This window comes from Nanorana parkeri, unplaced genomic scaffold (assembly GCF_000935625.1).
Source record: "Nanorana parkeri isolate BGI_ZX_2015 unplaced genomic scaffold, ASM93562v1 scaffold570, whole genome shotgun sequence".
Lineage (NCBI taxonomy): Eukaryota > Metazoa > Chordata > Amphibia > Anura > Dicroglossidae > Nanorana > Nanorana parkeri.
In genome coordinates, this window is record NW_017306838.1 from 371,030 (window position 1) to 386,654 (window position 15,625).

Here is a 15,625-nt window from a genome sequence, read left to right on the forward strand (position 1 = left end):
GGCTGCATTAGTTTTCTTGTTTAAGGAAGAATATTTTCAGCTGGTAAAGAAAAATACAATGTTATCATTTTTCCCAGCTATCTCCTGTGAACTACACAAACTGTTCTCCCTATGTAATGGAGGTGAGGAGAAGGAGAGGTGTTTGAGTAGAAATCAGGAGACACAACACTGCTCCTCCATATATACAGTACACTGAATGAGAGTTGTCACCCTGGAGCAGAAAGTGTCTTACTGACAGGATCACCAGATCTAAGAAAAGGGGGAAAAAAAGCATAAAAAAGGAATGCAGCCACCACATCTAGTGACTGGTAAGCTGCAATACATAATATTTTTGTTTTTGGGTTTACATACTGTATACTTTAACACCTGCCCATTGCCTGAAACAGAAACGGTCTGCAATGCTTAACCAGTTGACATCCGCGGTGTTAAACCCCCTTCCCATCCAGGCCATTTTTCAAGTGTTTTTTTGTTGTTTTTTTTGTACACAAAGTCCTTCAAAGCAGCTACCAAAGTCACTGAGTTGGGTTGAGCCATTGTAAATGCATCATAACCTCACACATAGAGAGTATCTACAACTCTATCCCACCCTTCCTCTTCCTCTCTTTTCTTTTAGAGTCATACAGTACCTTAAGCTGGCCATACACTGGCTTATTTTTTATTCAGCCCCACCCGATTCCCCATCCAGGTTAAACCACGTAGATGGGAGAATCCCCCTACTGGGCTCTTGTAATCCCCACTGCTGTCACAATGCCTGAACTGTCAATGTCACAGATGAGCTTTTTCAGACAAGCTCCTTCAACCAAAAACTATAAAAAAATCAACTTATGTTGAATTGGGGGGCCAGCTTCAATTTCCCGACTGTGAGTTTAAGGATTGCAAGGGATTGCACAGAGAGAATGAAAGTTAAACATATGCTAGTCCTCCAGTGCTTGCTTTATCTCATTACCTCAGATAATTAAAATGTGATCCTTTTATAGTTATTCAAACACGTTGGACAGATATATATGGCAGTTCAAAGACTAGGGCGCAGAAAACGTTACTCGCTGGAATGTTTGTTTATTTCTATCTGTTTCCATACAGTATATTTGTTGAAATACTGTAAACCTGTATGGTGAAATAACCTTGAAGTTTGATACAATTATAGGAACACAACATTTAATTTTTATGGTTTTCCCATGCATCTAACTATCAGATACAGGGGGATTTTTAAACCTTAGCTTCTCTTAGGCCAGTTTTCCTCCTCTTTCCTAGCAATATATTTCCTATTTCTCATTCTGGAATTCTATAATACCTTAAAATGTTTACCCACCTCTCTGTAGTCTATGGTGTCATTAAACATGAGTAGATGGGGTGGTGGTGTCATGTCCTGGACTGCATATTAAGTGCATATTAAGTACTGCAAGGAAATTAGGTGCAAGTATTAATTGCATTACTGAGTTTACCTTCTCCTTTCTGTGTTGCCTATGGTGTCATTAAACATAAGTAGATGGGGTTATTCTGTGCCCTGCACTGCATATCAAGTGCTTCCATTAAAAAATAATTGGTTATATTTAGTTATTTCAGTGGCTACCAATTTTATGTTAGGCCCTGTTTTTACTGAATTGTTCTCAAATACAAGAGGTCTTTTATGTGAAAAATGTCTAAATGAAAATGTATATTTTGTCATTTTCTGTCAGATATTGTAGAATCAAGTTATAGTAGAAGGGTTGATTTATTTAGGCGTACTCCATCCCATAGTAACTCAGTAAATCCTCTATTATTTCAAAATGGACTTTTAAGGTACCCGGTTATAGGCAATGTATGACAAATGCTCAAAATCTTTTTTTTTTAAACACAACAGTTTAAAACAATACAAATGTGTAGCATGCAAAATGATGGAGATGCTCATTCAATGTACACATTTGCCTCTAACTATTCATATCCAATTATCCGATTATACTGTATACAAGTTAGATCACATAGATATCATTCTTAGATGTATATTTCACATTTCATAGAAGTAATTGCAGTTTGATGGGTTTGACTCACAGCGTTTCACCAATATCTTTGTGCTTCATCACCCTGCCCCGGCCGTTATATTTACATATGAATGGGCAACGGTGATTTGCATATCAATAAGCTGCGGCCCATTCATATGTAAATATACGTTAATCGGTAATTGGTATCGGCGAGTCCCGAAAAAAAATTATCGGTACTCGTACTCGGTACCAAAATACCGGTATCGGTGCATCCCTAATATATATATATATCTCTATATAAAGTACAGGGGTTGTATTTTTTGTTACGTGTGGGGTTGTGTAGAAGTGTAATAGGCTGCATTCACATCTTTATTTTGGGTGCAATTAGGGATTTCTGCGTCAGGAACTTGCGTTTTTCTGCAACAGAAATCCCTAAATTGGCGTTTATAAATGGCAGCTGTTACCTAAGTTAACGATCAGGTGACAGAAGTTGCATGTAAACGCCTGCACACCGCATGTAAAGATACATGATATGTTTACATTCAGTTAGGAATCAATCACTCTCCCTGGATGCATCGATTGTGCATTCAGGGAGAGTGTTTTCTAACCGCATGTAATCATATCACATTCCATTACATGCGGTGTGCAGGCGTTTACATGGAGCTGCTACCACCTGATCATGAACTTGAATAGGTGACAGCTGCCACTTGTAAACGCCAGATTAGGGATTTCTGCTGCAGTAAAACGCAAGTTTCTGATGCAGGAATCCCTAATCGCACCTAAACCTACATGAATATGAATGGGGCCGTATTGTGTGTGTGTGTGTGTGTATTAGTGTCTGTAGTACTTAAACTGGATATAGTTACATTTTATTGAATGTATGAAATGTGGCAGATGGCCCCCATGAGAGAAAAAAATGTGTCGAGTGGCCCCCGAGACAGAAGAGGCGGGGGGCAGAGCAACCACGGCGGTACCACGCGGTGCCTTCTTACAGGGTTTCCACCGGCTGCCCATCTTTCCCTCCTGAGACCCTTTGTCCGAGACTTCAGGCTGGTACCCCGAAGCAGAGCGACAGCACAAAGTATGTACCAAAATTCATATACTATTATTCTGCATTGCTGTATAATGTTTTGCAGGGATTTTTAGTCCTCTATAGCTGATGGTATTCTACATTAGAGTGTAAGCTCCTCTGTACAGAGACTGATGTGACTTCTCTGTACAGCACTGCAGTATATGTCAGAGCTATATAAATGTATAATAATAGTGTGTGACTGTGCGGGGGACATTAGAATGACAATGACCCAAACATACCGCCCGGGCAACAGAGGAGTGGTTCGTAAGAAGCATTTCAAGGTCCTGGAGTGGCCTAGCCAGTCTCCAGATCTCAACCCCATAGAAAACCTTTGGAGGGAGTTGAAAGTCCGTGTTGCCCAGCGACAGCCCCAAAACATCACTGCTCTAGAGGAGATCTGCATGGAGGAATGGGCCAACATACCAGCAACAGTGTGTGCCAACCTTGTGAAGACGTACAGGACACGTTTGACCTCTGTCATTGCCAACAAAGGATATATAACAAAGTATTGAGATGACCTTTTGATATTGACCAAATACTTATTTTCCACCATAATTTGCAAATAAATTCGTTCCAAATCAGCCAATGTGATTTGTCTGGATTTGTTTTCTCATTCTGTCTCTCATAGTTGAGGTCTACTTATGATGCCAATTACAGGCCTCTCTCATCTTTTAAGTGGGAGAACTTGCACAATTGGTGGCTGACTAAATACTTTTTTGCCCAACTGTATAATATTTAACATAATTACATATATGAGTCAAATATTATGTTTTACACAAATTAATAAAATGAATAGTCTTATTTGATTATAATACTGGAACCATCATGGAGCCAGATATATGGAAACTTCTGTTTAAAAGTCTGGGGGTGATTGCAGCGATAACAATGGATATTGCTCTCTTACTGGATATTAAGAACTGAAATAAGAACTATAATAAGTTCTATAATAAGAACTGTAAAAATATTAAGAACTGAAATAATCTGATATAATATATTGTGTTTAACAATAATGACTTAAGAGATGTGTAAATATGTAATTTCTTGTAATATGATCATGTGTTTCAATGGCATTGTTTTTATATTTGACCATACCTTTTCCAATTGAGGTCACAAATTATATGAAAATATGCCAGTTACTATGACAACTTGAATTTTACACTTCATAATATTAATGTGATATATTTTAGTTTTCTTTGTATATTGTGCTATTATTTCTGCCTATTAAAGTTTATCTATATACAGTACCTCAAGGGGAACTGTATTGCTATGGTGCGTTTTATCTGTTTTATGTCAGGTTGGCAAACTTATTATTGCAGACAAAGAGGTATGTGGGGGGTGGCTATACTTATGGTCCAGGTGGCTGGAGAATTTGAGAATGTCATATTTTGTTTATAAACAGGTACCTTAAAAGGATTTATCCTATCAAAGTGAAATAGAAGGTAGGTTTAGATTGATTGCTGGGGGCAACATACACTTTCCTTTTAGATATGGGCATGTATGTATTTTATATAGTAATGTTTTCATCTTCTAGATATCTTGCAGGCACCCGAACATTGCCTGTGAACCTTTAATATATGTTTCTTTCAACTGGTTAATAATTGTTTGTATTTTATTCATAGGAAATAGTTGAAGATTTGGCAAGAGATATACTAAATAAATTGCCAAATGATTTCAATTTGGAAAAAGTGATAGAAAAATATCCTGTGGTGTATGAAGAATCAATGAACACAGTGCTTAGGCAAGAACTGATCCGCTTTAACAGGTAAAATGGGAATTTAATTAAGCTTGTGAAATGGCAATTATAGAAAATGGATTATAGTGGTTAGAATAAGTTGTACACATATATGGAATGTATTAGGATATGCCAATAAAACACTTTGCATATAATTAAGGTATGTTAATATATATTTAAAGTGTAGAAAAAAAACGCAAGGGACGGCGCCTTCACCTCGTGAAGTACATACAACTGATTTATTATGAAAACAGAATAAAATACTCACAATCATAAAATGGATAGATGCGTGTAATATAAGGATATCCAGCACTTCACTTCTTGCATGTAGGAAAATCCATACATGAGTGGTAATAAACCCAAAGAGCAGACTTGGCGTTAATCATGGACAGACTAACACGTTTCCGGGGGGGAACCCCCTTCATCAGAGTCTTCATGAGATTTATTTTTGGATGAGGATTTCCAGGTTGGATGTGACCGGCTGCCCTATTTGCAATTAGCATGCTGAATAGAAGAGGATAGCATAGGAAAGGATAACATCACTAACGCTGGCTTGTTGGTCTTAATTTGTTCGTATATTTAAAGTGTGTGTAAAGGCAAAACATTTTTTAGTTCTGACTAGAGTGGGGAAAGGCTAGCTCTGCCAAGCTTTCATAACTGTCTGTCCCCATAGCTGGTGATATTTACCCTCTGTTTGTCCTGGTAACCATTGTCTCCGAGACAGAAAGTAAGGAAAAAACTAAATTTTAGCGTTGTAATGTGAGCAGCAGCTGAAGGGACATCTTCTGGAGGAGAATTATCATCTGCTGGCAACAAAGATGGGAATTCCTCTCACTTTGGGAAGATTTCCTGTTATATCTCCCAGACAGGAAGTGAAGGCAAATCTCCATAGCAGGACATAGACCGCAAACATGACCTAAAATGGGTTTTATCCCGTCACTATTCTATCAACAATGTAAAAAAAAATATTTTGGCTATAGATACACTTTACAGTGTGCAAGCAAATATCTCTGCATGTTATAAAGCTAAGCCAGTGAAGGCCTTTGCATTAAATCAAGTTATTCCACTGAATGCCTACCTTTAAGTCCCATGCCCATTGTTGGCTGAAATGCAGTCTTTGTAATTAAAACGTGGGGCATGTTAGGGAGTTTATATTTTAAATACACTGAAGGTTTGCCAAAGGAAAGGCCAATTTAGTTGGACAGTCCCAATTTGCAACCCTACAGAGAAGTAGAGATTGACAACAATGGGTATGGCTCTGAGTAAATACAGGAATAGATAGATTTTGAGCAAGTCATAATTTGTTCCCAGCTCATCAGCATTCATAATGTTCTGCTCTCACTTCTACAAAGTAAATTCTTATTGGTTGCTACCAGTTACTTCACGTAAGAATTTTCTTAGGAATCTTAAGAAATCTTTATTGAATAATGCCATGACCCTGTCACCACACCACTCTAATTCTATTCAGTCAATAGTTGCTTAACATCTGGCTGGAATGTGGTAATTAAACAATGAGAGTGAGTAAGTCCTGTGCTCCAGCCGCTCGACTTTTCTGGGGATTTTTGCCTTTCATATACTTATTATAAGTGCTGCTGTGTGACTATATTTTAGTGATGCATGATGTGAGGGACCTCTATTTGGAGCTTCTTTATCGCAACCCACCGATAAACGCATGCTCACTAAGCCAACAGGTCACAGTAGATTGCAGCCAGTTCTCCATTGGCCCAAAAGGAGAAGCCATCTTTTTGAAAGCCTGCAAGAAGACTTTTTCTCCATTGAGTCCTATGGAGTTGCAGATACAGTTTACCTTGGCCTGCCAGCTCAATAAACAGGACTAGAGCCACTCCAGGTGGCAGAGGCCACTGCATGTCATCAACAGGTCATTTGCGGTAAGTAGTGAGGCACATCTATAAGACTGAAGGGTGAGGACAGGAAGTTGTCCCAAACTTGTTATAAAGGTGAAGCTTAACATATTCACTTTAATATGCTTGAAGGGTCACTACACTACAGAAGTTCACCTGTATAAAGATATATTAGGAAACACATTGATGTAAAATTCCCATCATTTGAAAGAGCTTGCTGTGTTTAGCTAAGTGCATTATTTATGCTTTTAATCTTTTACAAAATGAAGGTCAGAGCTATTGTTGCTTGTGAAAGATTTTAGTTTAGCTGAATGACAAGCATTCAGACTTGTATTCTGGTGACATTGCAGACCTTAATAGATTATGAATTTCAAATAGCTGCAGTGTTGGGAATTAGAGGTCTTGCTGCTTGATTTGCACTCGTTTGATCTGCCTGGGCTTTAGATATTAGTGTGACCAGAGTCATTTATCACTTTAAGCAGACTGCAGGTGCCATGTCTAATTTCATTGGTGCAAAATATCATCTTGTCATTTTTTTACTCAGTCTTCTGCTTGTTTCTTGTCCCCAGGCTCACAGATGTTGTACGGAGCAGTCTGATCAATTTGGGCAAAGCTATCAAAGGCCAAGTGTTAATGTCAGCTGAGCTGGAGAATGTCCTTAACAGTATGCTTGTTGGGAAAGTACCTACTATGTGGGCTGCTAAATCCTACCCTTCACTGAAACCCCTGGGCAGCTATGTATCTGACTTGCTTTCTCGCCTGCAGTTTCTACAGGTAAGAATCAAGAAGTATTAAGTAAAGCCAATTTCATAATTGCACTTGTCAAACTGTAAAATGTGTCTATGCAGAAACAGCAGCCAAAACAACTGCCCCCAACGCACAATTACTTCTGGTCTTATAACCAACTGCAGTTGTCTAAATGACATGTGTCACAGGGACTAATAGTAGGTGCTCACAACGACATTGCACAGTGTTTTTTGCAGCTTCCCGAGAAGCAGTTAGAGTATAGCTGGACACAAATTAAATAATTATACACTTATAAAGAGCTGTTTTATCTACAAAGAGATTTTCTCTTCTGTCCATTTAGTCCAGCGATTTACATAGCCCCATCTCACAACACCAACAGCCAGAGGGGTGATACCACAGTTAAGGAATACAGTGGCAGAACCTACCTGACCCCAGCCTTCTGACTGGACATTATAGGAGCAGCAGCAGACTGATGCAGTAATCTCTCTGCTTGATCTGACCAAGTATGAGTGCTACTATACATGGGATTGATTGGAAGAAGCGGTTACCATGTTAAATTCTTGCACTAGTTTTAGTTATAAATATATGTAATGATTTATTAATTCATACATAGCTCCATTAATTAATTTGTTTTATAGCTGCCTGGTGTTCAGCTTTAACTCTAGTCAGTTACAAATCCCACATGGAGTATCCATATGGCAATTTTCTTTTTTCTCTCCTAGTTTGCATACATTTACTGCTGTAGAGGATACACAGATGAGGGTGCTTGAGGGAAAGATTGGATATGTCATGTACCTGGAATATCACTGTAGTAGCTCAGAGAAATGTTACTTGTTTTTACCCAATATTTTTGGAGTAAATGGCACTGTTATTCCTCAGTAGTAGAAATAACAGTGACATTGTTATTGTGTGACCAAAATGATGTAGTTATACCCCATTTTAGTCCACTTTCTTCACTGTTGTTCTTGAAGTACTCTATATCTAAAGGGAAAGCTTTTTATAAATTTTTTTTGGATAGAGAACTGGAGGGTTAAAAGTTTTTTGGGCAATTTTTTTTGTTGCCATCTATGTTTTATTAGGGAGATTTTTCTTCACTTCCTGACATGTAAAATCAACAGGAAGTGAGAGGTTATATGTTCAATGTGAGAGATATCCCCTCTCAGACAGTTGTCACAGGAACATTTGTCCATTTGAAGATTTCCCCATTATTCCTGTGTTGGTGGCAGCTCAGAATTTTGGATTTACCTTTACTTTCAAATCTGGTGACACTGGGGATCAGGACAAGTAGAAAGAGCAATAAACACCCGACAGTGGTTTTTACCCCTCACCATTCTATCCAAATCTATAGATTTTTCTTTTTCTAGCACTAAGAAAGAATCCGATTGTTAAAGTAAAGCTGACAGAAGTGGATTAGAGGGCTGCTATTGTTGAATTCTTTTTGAAAATGCTAATTGCCGGGCTGTAATGTTGATCCACTCTTCAATACCTTCTAAGCTCAAAGCATGAAAGCCAGAGTGTCAGTAACGTAGGCAGATAACAAGCACGTTCATATGAAGGGGGTTGACAATGGAAACATCCTTGCTTCTCTTACAAAAGAGCAAAGAGGCAGTTTGTGTTTTCCGGGCACTCATAAATATCACCCCTTGTAGTTAGGTAGTAGGCAACAGATAATTAGAAACTGCAGGAAGTGAAAGCATGATCCATTACAGCCTATTGAATCCTGGTGGCAGGTTATGTAAGCTTGGATTCACACCTGCAAAAACACGCTCTTTGGCGCTTGATGGAAACACTGCAAAATGCGCAACGCCGAGCCAAAGGCAATCTCACCGCTCCAATTCCTTAGCCGCCATCAGGACTCCCCAGGTGCTGGTTTAATAGGTGCGTCTCCACATTGGAAATTTAGTAGTATACAAACAGACCGCACTATCCAGAGAATTCCAGTACTTCAGACTGTGAATAGACTAGTGAATAAGCCTACGGGTGAAACATGTGTGAGGTTGTAATTGTTTGGGGGTGTGCAGTGCTGGTATTTGCTGCTTTATACACATTAATTCACTGTTATACTGGATTTGCTGTGAATTTCAATAAAGTCTGAAAAGTCTGGAATTCTCTGGATAGTGCGGTTTGTTCATATACTGCGCTTGCATTGCCTTTCATTTTTAATGTGACCCCAAACACGGCCAAGAAGATGCACGGTTTTGCTCTGCATTTGCGCACATTCAAACGTGCATGAACTCGGAAGCAAAAAACATGTCACAATATTTACTACATGAGCTTTTTTGCCGCATTTGTCGAGCATTCAGGTCCCATTAATCTCAATAGGGATGTGCGACAAACACCACACAGGAACATGACACACCTTCACAGAATGTGCAGGTGTGAATGCGGGCTTACTGTGGTTTCCTTAGGCTTTCTTTAGGATTTGGACAGAATAAAGCATATACAATAGCAGAGCCATTGGAAGCAAATTCAGGCGATTGGCATTTTTTTGGTCTGGATTGGGAGGGACAACAAATTAGGCTCTTCAGGTTCTCCTAAAACTGCCAGTAGGAATCATGTTGTGTGTATGGACATTGTCAATCAAGCCCCAACTAGCTAAAATACTATTATTATTATACAGGATTTATATAGCGCCAACAGTTTGCGCAGCACTTTACAATGTAAGGAAGACATTACAATTACAATACAAGACAAGATTGTAAGGAGGGCTCTGCCCGTGAGGGCTTACTATCTAAAAGGGATGGGCAAGTGATACATGAGGAGGTAGCTGTGTGGGGATGAATTGTTTGAGAACGTGATTGTTCAGTGGTTAGGTTGAGGTGGGATAGGCTTCCCTGACGAGATAAGTCTTAAGGGATCACCTAAAGACAGTCAGAGTGGGAGATAGTCGAACAGGTTGGGGTAAAGGGTTCCAGAGGATGGGATGGACTCTAGAGAAGTCTTGGAGGCGAGCATGGGAGGACTTGATGAGGGACCTGGAAAGCAGGAGGTGTTTGGAAGAGCGGAGCGGACAGTTTGGGTGATACTTTGTGACAATGTTTGAGATATAGTCGGGGGCAGAGTTGTGGATGGCTTTGTAAGTCGTTGTTAATATTTTGAATTTTATGCTTTGGGCTATTGGAAGCCAGTGCATGGATCGGTGGGGGGGCGGGGGTCACAAACACTGAGCGGTTGGTTAGGTGGATGAGTCTAGCAGCAGCATTCATGATGGACTGAAGGGGGGATAGCCTGTGTAGTGGAAGGCCAATGAGGAGGGATTTACAATAGTCAAGACGAGAGATAACAAGGGAGTGGATGAGTAGTTTTGCGGTTTCTTTGGTGAGGAAGGGGCGTATTTTGGAGATGTTACGAAGGTGAAGACGGCAGGATTTGGATAGTGATTGGATGTGGGGAAGAAAGGTGAGGTCTGAGTCAAGAATGACACCTAGGACCTTGGCATGAGGGGAGGGACGGATAGTTGTGTTATCAATCTCAAGGGTAAAGTTGGGTGAAGGTACACGGGGGGAGGAAATATAATGAGCTCCGTTTTTGAAAGGTTGAGTTTTAAGAAGTGTTGCGACATCCAGACTGATATGTCAGTTAGTAGATTAGTGACACGCAAGGACACTGTGGGGGTGAGTTGTGGAGTAGAAAGATATATTCGAGAGTCATTGGCATAGAGATGGTCTTGGAAGCCATGTGAGGTCATTAACTGACCAAGGGAGGAGGTGTAGATAGAGAAGAGGTCCAAGGACAGAGCCTTGGGGGAGCCCTAGAGGAAGAGGAGGGGAGGAGTTAGATTTGTAGGTATCACTAATTTACAGGTAACACTTGAATGACGCTTGCAATGTGTAAATATTCCCCTTTTTCCTGGCACTACATCTATTTTTATGGTTCCTATTACTGCAAGCTTGGAGCAGTGGAATAAAAAAAAAAGTGTGGTGTGCAATATAGTGAAAAGGAAAGTGTAAAATTATACAGCAATGAATGCAGAATGACACCGACTATAGAGGACTACAAATCCCAGCAATTCTATTTTCCGTTTTCAAATGCCTATTCCTGGGATAATTTGTGACTGCACCCTCTGTGTGTATATTGCATGTGTAGTGCCCCCCTGGATTCTAGGAGCATGAAGGGCTGACATTTCACCTCAGGGATGGATCCTTAGCCAGAATGTGGGATGTGTGGAGTGAAATGGGGCGAAAGACACCTTAAGAATTTTTGGAATGCTTTACTAGAACCAACAGCAAAACAGGGAGTGCTATGTGGCTGCAGACATCTAGTACAGTACAGAACTCCAGACTCACCAAATGCTCTCCAGCTTCACAATGTAGAGGGCCTCAAACTGAAAATGCAGTGACTGTGTTAGAACACCATGGCTGGCAGACATTTTGAGATCTCTGCTGGGTAAGATACCAGACTTCTCTCTGAGGTCCAAACCCATTCTGGCTTCTCCAGTACCTCCAGCAGACGAAGTTCCTCTCTGGTTCTCCATCCCAGGAACAATGATGGATCCTGACTAGGCCGACTTCTGACCATCTACAGGCTTCAGCCAGGAAGAGTAGGTCGGGAGACGCTTTGGGAGGAGTCTACACACTGATGTCACCACGCTGGTCTCAGTGAACTTCCGGGAAGGGAGAGGATCTTACGATAGAAGTGTTCAGCAGGAGTAAGACTGGCCTTGTTTTTTCGAATGCAAAGCTGCTTACTAGATTTGAATGATTTATTTTTCCCTGAGAATTGAGAACATAGTGAAGATTGCCTTTATGCTGGTTGATTAACCATTTATTTTCTGGAGTGAAGTAAGGAACACAAGAAACTGAAAACTGACAGGGATTATATGGAGAGCTTTTTGACCATTTTGTTTATGGTCTGCCTGTTCTGGTGAGTGCGATACTGAGCACACATAGCTGGGGTTATCACCTGAATGCACTTTTATGGTAGCGGTGGAGCACAAAGTGGATTTATTATACTATTTATGGGACAATATTGGAAAGACACTGAATTCTACATTATATGGAATTACTTTTACAGTATAAGTGTTTATAGTGTGGGGCACGAAGTGGGTGGAATCACACTTTTCAGAAGGAACACTTTTTAGATACTTGTTTTTCCGAATAATTCAATTTAACACAATAGTTTGTAGTGATTGTTGGAGAATTGTTGGAAAGTTGCTAGAGGGCCAGACCATTATAAATTGTGAAGCAGATTGTTTACCACAACAGTAGAAGTGATTTTTTCTGAACATATGGGTAAACATCGCGATTTAACAGCCTTTGAACTTGGGATGATTGTTGGCGCTCGGAGCCATGGAGCGAATATCAGCAAAACAGCAGAATTCGTTAACTATTTAACCCTTTCTGTGCCAAGCCCTCCGGAACATTTTTCAAATCAGCTGGCCACGCCATTTTTGCAATTTTTTCCCATTGATTTGATTTTCAACTGCTGGATTGCTAGCGTTTGTAAAAGACCCCCCAAACCATATATTTTCTGAAAGCGCAGGCCCGGTAGAATAAAAAGATGGTGATACTAAATTTGTAGGCCGTGCGATAATTGCGCAAACTGTATTGAGTTAATAAATAACAAATATTTGCACATTTTAAATTGCGCCTTTTTGCGAAAAGGTAAAAAAATTAAGGTACGCAAAACTGTAAATAAGCGACTTATGTTACAAAATTGTTTTTACGCAGTGTTGGTGCTTGTGTTGTGATAAAATGATACAGGTGTATATTTATTGCAACACAAAGATCACAACGCATGGCAATGCGTCACAAAGCTTTACCATGCGCTGCCACAGTTAATTTACACTTTTTTTAAAAGAAAAAAATACATTAAAAAAAATGTATTGTAAATATATTGTAAAAATGGACTGCGATGCATTCTAACAGCACACTGCAGCGCATGTGCATGGCGTACACCTCAATATGTTTATGTTATGTGGGGGGAGGGAGGGGTTGTGCATTTTTATTATTAGTTTTTTTTGTACACTTTTTTTAATTTTTTGGTTTTTTTTTTACATTTTCTATTTACTTTTTAATACATTTTTTATAACTGTTGGGGGGGCTGCGGTGAAATATCTGGGGTCCAAATAGACCCCTGACATTTCCCTTTTGAAATAGAAAAAGAAATTGAGGACATAGAGTCCTCAATTTCTTTTTCTGCAGCCCCAGCACTCAATGAATGGGAAGCACTCAGTACAGAGGCTTCCCATTCATTCAGAAACTAAATGATAGTAAAGATATCTTACTATCATTAGTTTCTGAATGGGGAGGAGCCTCTGTAGTGAGTGCTAGTCCCCATTCATAAATTCTTGAATGAACAGGAAGTGATGTAAATCACAGCCTGTTCATTCATAACTGGGGACACTTAGTACTATGTGTCTCCAGTTATTTACAAACACCGGAGTGATCAGACGATCACTCCGGTGTTTGCTCCGCACAGAGGGATCGTTAAATATCATCAATGATCACCCACTCGGCCACGCACAGAGCCGCTGTCATCCAAAAACTGACAGGATGACTGCGGCTCCGATCGGAACACCGCTCGGCCATCCTGAATTGCGGCCAGCCACCGCTTGCTCCCCCGACCCCCCCGCCGGTGATTTTATTACGGTTCCACGCTGCCACAGACCCTACAAGCAGGGGACAGCAGCGGGGATCCATGGAGTCTCAAAATGTCAGGTTCGTACGGCATACTGAGCTGGCCAGCCGGGAACACTTTTGTTCCCCCGTATGCTGTACGTCCTTGGCAGCGAAAGGGTTAAGAGCAGCTGCTGTTAAAGTGTTTAAAGACTGGACTGTCAGCTGAAAATCTGGGTCTGAACGTGCGAATTGTGGCCGTCAGCGACTAGTCAATGTTAGGGCAGAAAGGAGAGTGGCAAGACTGGTACAAGACAACAGAAGGGCAACAGTGCAGTGTCAGATTCCTCGCATCACCTTTCAACATCTCGTGGAGTCACGAGGCGGCCCAACGAAGTCATCTCGTGGAGTTATCTCGTGGCCCAACAAAGTACTGATGGGGTGGTCATAATAATCTGGCCACTCAGTGTATAATAAACTGGTGCTTTAGTTGTGCCAGAATCTAAAGTCAATGATGCTGCTAAAATGAAAACTCTTTTGTTTTTTGCAACTACAGCATATAAATAAGTGTGATAAAGCAGCTGAAAATCAGCATAATTCCTCATTTTCCCTGAAAAGAAGTATAAACACAGACTTATTTTATTTTATATTCTAAGAAGTGTTTGTTTATGAAAAGAGATTTAAAAATTTCATGCAAGTGAATTGAGGATTGTTACTTGAAGGACGATGCTGCCACCTTCTGATACTCTTTGATATGAACAATGCATATGATGATATGATAACAATGATATGAACAATGCACAATGCAACAATAACCAAGTTAAACCCAAGAACAAAAATATATTGCAGCTTATCGGCCTTTAGATGTGGTGTCTTTTATTTGTTTTCTTTCTCAAGCTTTTTTCTCTTATTTTCATCTGGCGATCCTGCCAGTAACACTCTTCTGTCCTGTTGCAACAGCACTCACCATACTGTATCAGTGGAGGAGCAGCATTGTCACCCTAGTATGGAAACCTGCCCCTCTCCTTTCCTCCATAACATAGAGGGGATGGGTGCTGGTGTCCTCAGATAATATTGAGTACAATGTAAATCAGTGGTTCTCAACTCGTGGGTCGCGACACCCTCTGCAGTGGGTCGCGGCGTCATGTCTGCATAGACCGGCCCATCTGCATTAGAGAGAACTAGAGGGGGAATTTGTGGTTCAGCCTGTGGAACCTCATAATGTCAGACTGTCCCGGCCTCCCCCGGGCTCTCCGATTAAAGTGGTATGGCCCGGGGAGAGAGAGGACTATTTCCTCACTTTCGGCCGGCGCATTAATATCAGGAGCCGCGGCGCCCGACAATTAAGTTAAAGTTCCGGCCCGGCCTGCACTGGAGAGTACAGCAGATATCAATCCGCCGCTGTATCTACTGTACTCTCCAGTCCAGATAGTTCAGTCTGCTGGAATCAGAGAAAGGTAGGCAGGCAGATAGGGAGATGTGCACTATGGCAGGACAGGAGACACTGATGGATATTATGTATTCCAAGCCCACATAATATCCATCATGTATATCCATCACTGTCCCCTGTCATAATGTATGTTAATTAAATACACAATTAATGTTATTACACAGACTGGGCTCAGAATACATAATGTCCATCAGTGTCCCCTGTCATATTGTCCTCTGTCAGTGCAGAAGCTGGGGAGGGTATGGGG

General features: G+C 40.6%; 1 protein-coding gene across 1 annotated transcript in view; it reads left to right on the forward strand.

The window, feature by feature from the left end:
* The window catches only part of DNAH3 (dynein axonemal heavy chain 3), a 239,155-nt gene that overhangs the window by 219,114 nt on the left and 4,416 nt on the right, over positions 1–15,625 (forward strand). The window contains 2 exon segments of the mRNA XM_018562281.1: positions 4,650–4,792; positions 7,194–7,398. Coding sequence (XP_018417783.1) covers positions 4,650–4,792; positions 7,194–7,398 — 348 coding nt within the window.